This window comes from Telmatherina bonti, assembly GCF_933228915.1.
Source record: "Telmatherina bonti genome assembly, chromosome: 8".
In the NCBI taxonomy this organism is placed as follows: Eukaryota; Metazoa; Chordata; class Actinopteri; order Atheriniformes; family Telmatherinidae; genus Telmatherina; species Telmatherina bonti.
The window spans coordinates 30,170,334-30,176,333 of NC_136626.1; the positions used below are offsets into that span (position 1 = coordinate 30,170,334).

The following is a 6,000-nucleotide window of genomic DNA, read 5'->3' on the forward strand; positions in this document are numbered from 1 at the left end:
GCATACACACTCTTAAAATCCCTGATGACATAAACAGATGGCAGAGTCTTAATTAGAAGTATTACAAAAATTCCTCAACACAAACTCTATTTGATGATGCGCACAGTCTCAATCATTGCATTTTCATTTCCCCTCTTGAATGGTTCAGAGCCATTTAGTTTCTCTTTTTTACATGCAGATTGTTGAAAAATTAAAGGGAAAATCGGAATAAACAAGAATGGAAACACAAGAAATGAAGAGGTTTTTTTAATCAGTGCACTCTATGTTACATCTGTCTTTATTCTATGATGAATTACTTCTGATGAATGTCTTCTCTTTCTGCATGACATTGACCCTGTCCAAGGGACACGAGAGGCCACTGAATGGTTTAATCAGTTTAATGAGTATGAAAGTATTACAAGTTACATGCTATGGCCTTTGTGGTCACCATAGTTTAAAACTTCAGGGTGATTTTGGGATGACATGTTAGATGGCACCATTTTCCATCATTAACAAGGCTGCAAATAGAAGAAGGTTTTAAATATATGTCTCCAGGAGAGTTCAATAAACTAAAAAAATCAATGTCAGCATATTCTGAAATCCTTACTGGACATGGCAGACCAATGCTGAAAAAAATACATCTTAGTTTTGCCTTTAATTTAGCACCAAATTGTATATGATACCGGAGGGAGAAAAAAAACACGAACAAATTTAGACGGTAGTAAAATAACAGGTTTTACGTTCTGACAGCCCATCATCTTCGATCATGGACAAGAAAGCCACCACCTCCTTCTCCAGCTTCTTCTGGCTGACCTCTGCTGCCTGGTGAATCAGAGAGACATGAGAAGAATGCAAATAAATGAAAGCATTGCGCTTTTTTTTTTCTTTCTTTCTTTTTCACAGCCACCTGTAGTGATTCATTTAGCTCCCCGAGCGACAACACTTCTTCATCGTCCTCCTCCTCACTTCCTTGCTCCTGGGAGCAGTAATGTGTGCTGTAAGCTGTATGCTCTTCCAGGGCATCTAGCCAAGCCTAGAAAAAAAATGTATATTACAAAAAGAATTACAGTAAAACAGTTTTTTTTTTTTTCTTCATTTTAATTATTTCATTATTTGTTTATTTTACTCATGGCTTTGCACAACCTCACATTAAATCAAAACAAAACCATTCAAAAATATCTTAGAGCACCACCATGATAGACAAATAGGACAATCAACACTGGTACTTGGGGGGAAAAAAACACGTTTGTGTCACTGCACGTGTGCAATGCCAGCAGTTTTTTAAAGCATTTCTGAGAAAACATTTTGTAACAAAGTCAGAGAACCATACCATACTATTATTCCTAATGCCTAACAGCTTAAACTAGGTAGACCATACCTGAGTAAGTGAAAAAGAGGACACTTTAGTAGAGGGGACAGGTTGTTTGGGTGTAATTTATCATACGTAGCATCATGAACGTGTGGATACATACAAATGTGTCCACATTCAAGGCTGCTCCAGTATAATGAAGAGTTTAATTAATCTTAAAGAACATTGTGCCCAATGGGACGACTTTGCAGTGATCTTTTCTACCTAAAACAGACGTTTCATTAATTGTTGTTTATTTTGGCTAAAAAGTAAAGTTTAAGCTTAAATGTGTGAAAACATACTGTGCCATTCAGTCCACTGTCATTGTGGGGAAGAAAAATTCAGGCTTTTCTGTCCGGTCTTTGTTCCTTTATAAAGCAATTACACAATAACTATATATATGAAGAACTCTTAAATTCTCTTTAGGATTAAATGTGAGCACCAGTGGCTGTTTGTCGCTCTGTGTTGGCCCTGCCATGGTGGACCCTGCCTCTCGTCCAATGATTGCCGAGATAGGCTTCAGCTTCCCTGTGACCCTTAATTGAACTAGGCGTGTAGAAAATGAATGAATGACTGAATATATATGAAGACACACAAACCCACAAACATAAAAAGAAATAAGAAACCTCTACCTTCATGTAGAACTGCATGTGAGCTTCCTGCACCCTGCTCATGCACTGAGCTTCCCATATGTCAACACTAAGATGAAAATGAGATTTTTTGTTTCCTGTAGTTCATCCATAAATTTAAATTGATTTTTCTTTATTTTCTGGCTTTGTAAGATACTGGACACTCAGATCTAAAACTCCTGAACAGCTTGTTCCCTAAGCTGCCAAAGCCATCAGTCAAAAACACAAACCTTGTCTTTTGTTTGTCTTATTGCAATATTTGTGCAGAACTGAAGACAAACTGAGGGAATTGAAACCCAGGGAGGTTTGAATGGAATTGCATCCTTCATTAATGTGAAGCCTATCCAAAACTACATGAGGGGCAGTAATAAACACTTTCTCTGCAGTTTTGCAGAAACACCAAATTGCTGTGGCCTCTCAGTGCCCCTCCTTCTCCTGTGGCTCGTTGTCTGATCGAGTGGATAACAATAATATAACCAAGTTTGGGGAAGGAAACACATCACAAACCCCCTTGTAAGAATTTGAGGCTGATATAGAGCAAAATCCCAGACGATTCTGAAATTCCTGCCGACGTATATTGTACTCTCAAAAAGAAAAAGCAGCTTGACATGAAAATTAGCAATGCCTCAGAAATGTACATAATTCAAGCACAGTTGCTCTAAAAAATACAGACACTTTAAAAGTATAAAAAAGTAGCTGGAGTGATGTTTTGCAGTGCTTTATTATTAATGGATCAAACCAGAGTTGTTGCCTCGAGAACAAACAAATGCACTGTTGAGAATAACTAAAAAGCATGTTTAGCTCTGGTGTCAGGAAATCTCACAGTGAAAGGCTTTTGTTATGCTCATTTCCATCTCTGTATATTTGCTGTGGTACTCCACTGGAGTAGCTTTACACAATTCACAGCTAACAAAACCCTTTAATTAACATATACTGGTCCTGTTTGTTTGTGTCTCCTCTGAAACCTGCTGCTGTTTGTTTAAGGCCCTCTTCTCTACCAGCTAATTAACCTCTGACCGGCTAACTTTCAGAGCGATATCTATCACTTTTCATAGTGACTGTTAGCCTAGCGGCTAAGCTATGAATGTTACAGACAACTATGTAAGAAGTCTATGGCTACCTAATAACTTGGGAACTCACTGAAATAAGCAAAACTGACACAAACTGGTAATTGACAGAAAAATGTTCGTTTTACCAAGCCATAACCACATGTGACAGTTTAAATAATCGATAGTTATCAGTAGCAAGTTAGCGTGCTAGCTTTTTGTACATAGTGAAAAAAGCTTACTGACACTGTATTTAATTAGATAAGAGCCAAAAAAGCCAGAGTGTTCTGGAAATGGGTTGGCAAAGAAGGAAAGAAAGAGCCAGATGCTAATGGGATTTACCTCAAACTATGACAGCAGCTTTTTGATTCCTAAGCTCTTGACTTTTAAGCGCTTAATGTCAGCTTTTTTCCCCCACTGTTGCTAGCATTTCTTTTCACTGGACATTACAGTGAGGATATAACTTTTTAATTTAAATTAAAGTATGAGGTTTTGTCTCAAATTCTCATGAATTGCTATTTAAGCTCACACAAAAGCAGTGACCACTGCTTGTAATGAAAAATGTACAGTTTTTCATATGCACAGGGGCTTATTTTTTCAGGTTACAGTTGACGTGTTGGTTTGCTATAAGCCAAGTCTGTTGTTCCTGGAATGAACTGGTTCTCTGTATGCCAGAACCAGTGTTTTATAAAGATGAACCTTTCAGACATCAGGGAATGATAAAAGATAATTACTAAGCTTTTCTGTAAGAGGAGAAAATAATCTTACTTTTCTTGTTGCCTCTGGCTCTGTTTTAGGTGATACTTTGAAGTGATGCACACTATCATCGAAGCACTTGAGGGTAAAAAAGCAGTTATCCTTGGCTCGTATCTGGAAACAGGAAAAAAGAGATATTCTCTGGTGCCAAAATTCACACACAAAGGCACATTCAACACAGTCTAAAAAGAAAGAATGCTTTAAAAACTGTCTTACCATACAGTGAGCATTGGTGAGAGACTTACACCCTTGTCTTTTCACACTGGAAGCTGCATCTGACCTTTGTATGACAGAAAAAGAGAGAGGTCTTTTCTTTTGGATATCAGTGATGAGAGATTATCAGTACAGAGTACAGAATATTTCTATTTTTAACACATTTATCTATCACCTCCAAGGCCCCTCTATCTGATCCCTGAGATCTTTCCACATGCCTGATTCAAGGCGTGCAGCCAAGGTGAGAGGTGAGAATTGCACCTACTGTTTGGGGTACCATGATAAGACCCCATCCTGAAGGACAACCCAGTAGGAGCGCCAGCCAAAAAATCTGGAACTCTGTGGAGCGACGCATAAGAGATGAATTATCAGTCAGATATACAGTCATTTCTATTATTTTGTTAGCTTGACATGAGAGACGGTACTTAATGTTTGTTCATGAACATGATGCAAATGCTAAAAAATAAGCACATGCAAAAGGTTTGATTTCCTAACTTAGTATCGCAAGCTACTGAAAACAAACTCATTATTACAGGGTTTGTCTGGACATAAATATGAAGTTACCATAATTTATTTTTACTGTTGAATAGCACTCATATAAACTAATCTTGAGCTGGAGAAGCACATTTTCTATGATGTGCATCTGTGCACTGAAATAAAACAGGGTTGACTGTGAAAAAATTTTACCCAGTGCAATGATAAATATTTTGTTTAAAGTGATGCATTAATAAGTATTGGTGACATATCTACTTGTATGTGCCCTGGTTTGCTATTAGTAATGATTCATCAGAAAGTCATGTAGGCCTGCAGTTCCCCTTAGCTTCACAGTGTTTCAGTATATTTGAACTTGTTATTTTAGTTTTCTGTCCTTTTTTGAGAGAAAAACACAAAATGTTTCATAACCAAGCTGCTTGTCAGCCAACAACACTCAATAGCTGTAAATGTGGTGGAGAGTAAGTTGTTAAGAGAGACAGACCATGTCTAAAAGGGAATCTTTTGTCAGACTGGAAGGAGGTTTTTTTTTTCCTCATTACATGGTCTACCGCTAGACCCCAGGAACACAACTGGATTTTGTGATCATTTGAAATATTTCCCGTGGGTTAATATTAATTACATTACAAAAAAGTATGAAAAATTTACAAAAATGCATGAAAACTTTAAAAGAGTATTTTCTTCATTAACTTGTTGTTGCTCTCCTGAAGCACAGTAAGCAGGTCCCCAGTTTTAACCTCGGCTGGGGCCTTTCTGTGTGGAGTTGGCATGTTCTTCCCATGCTGATGTGGGTTCACTTTGGGTATACCGGCTTCCTTCCACAGCCCAAAAACATGCCTGTTGATTCTAAATGCTCCCTAGCAGCGAGTGTGAGGATGATCTGTCCAGACATTACCCTGTTCTTGCCTTATGGCAGCTAAGACAGGCTCCTACTGTGGTTGTTGTTCTCTGATTCCTTTCTTTATGGTATGTAATATATTTTTAATAGTGATATCTAGACAGCAGGCATGCCACTGAAGCCTTGAGGATTTTCTTCTCTCATTTTTGGACCCAACAATCATTAATTACTAAAAGCAGTTGGAACGTGGCTTTATCTGACCACAAAACAGATGACAATAGTCCTTCTGTCCATATGAGACGAGCTTGTGCCTAAAGAACTTGGACCACAACAGTTTTTTTAAGGTGCATCCAAGTTCATGCAGTTGCACTGACACAGTGGAATCACAGTTTTTCTCATGCAGGGCCACCTGAGGAAATTAAAAGTCATGGACATCTAACATCTGTTTACCCAGACGTCCTGAATCTTTTCAGTCCATCTGTTTATTGTAAAATCTCCCTCTCCTGCCTTTTTCTGGCATTAAAATCTTTAGCATTTTTTAAGTACTGTCGCATGATGGGAAATTTCTCAATTTTGCTTGATTTGGAGTTTATAGAACATCCATCACTTTTTGTAAGTGAAAGGACAAAGCGCATGTTGCTAACTTTCTTTTATGACACAAGGTAGCTAATGGGATTTCTGCTCCCTCATCCAGAGCTG

The 6,000-nt window shown here is 38.0% G+C and overlaps 1 protein-coding gene across 1 annotated transcript in view; it reads right to left on the minus strand.

The window, feature by feature from the left end:
- The window catches only part of osbpl1a (oxysterol binding protein-like 1A), a 33,086-nt gene that overhangs the window by 15,203 nt on the left and 11,883 nt on the right, over positions 1 to 6,000 (minus strand). Inside the window, exons 10-14 of the mRNA XM_079244968.1 lie at positions 4,237 to 4,310; positions 3,975 to 4,038; positions 3,771 to 3,872; positions 887 to 1,012; positions 720 to 801 (exon numbers count right to left, since the gene is read on the minus strand). Of these exons, the coding sequence (XP_079101094.1) occupies positions 720 to 801; positions 887 to 1,012; positions 3,771 to 3,872; positions 3,975 to 4,038; positions 4,237 to 4,310 (448 nt within the window). The remainder of the gene's footprint in view (positions 1 to 719; positions 802 to 886; positions 1,013 to 3,770; positions 3,873 to 3,974; positions 4,039 to 4,236; positions 4,311 to 6,000) is intronic.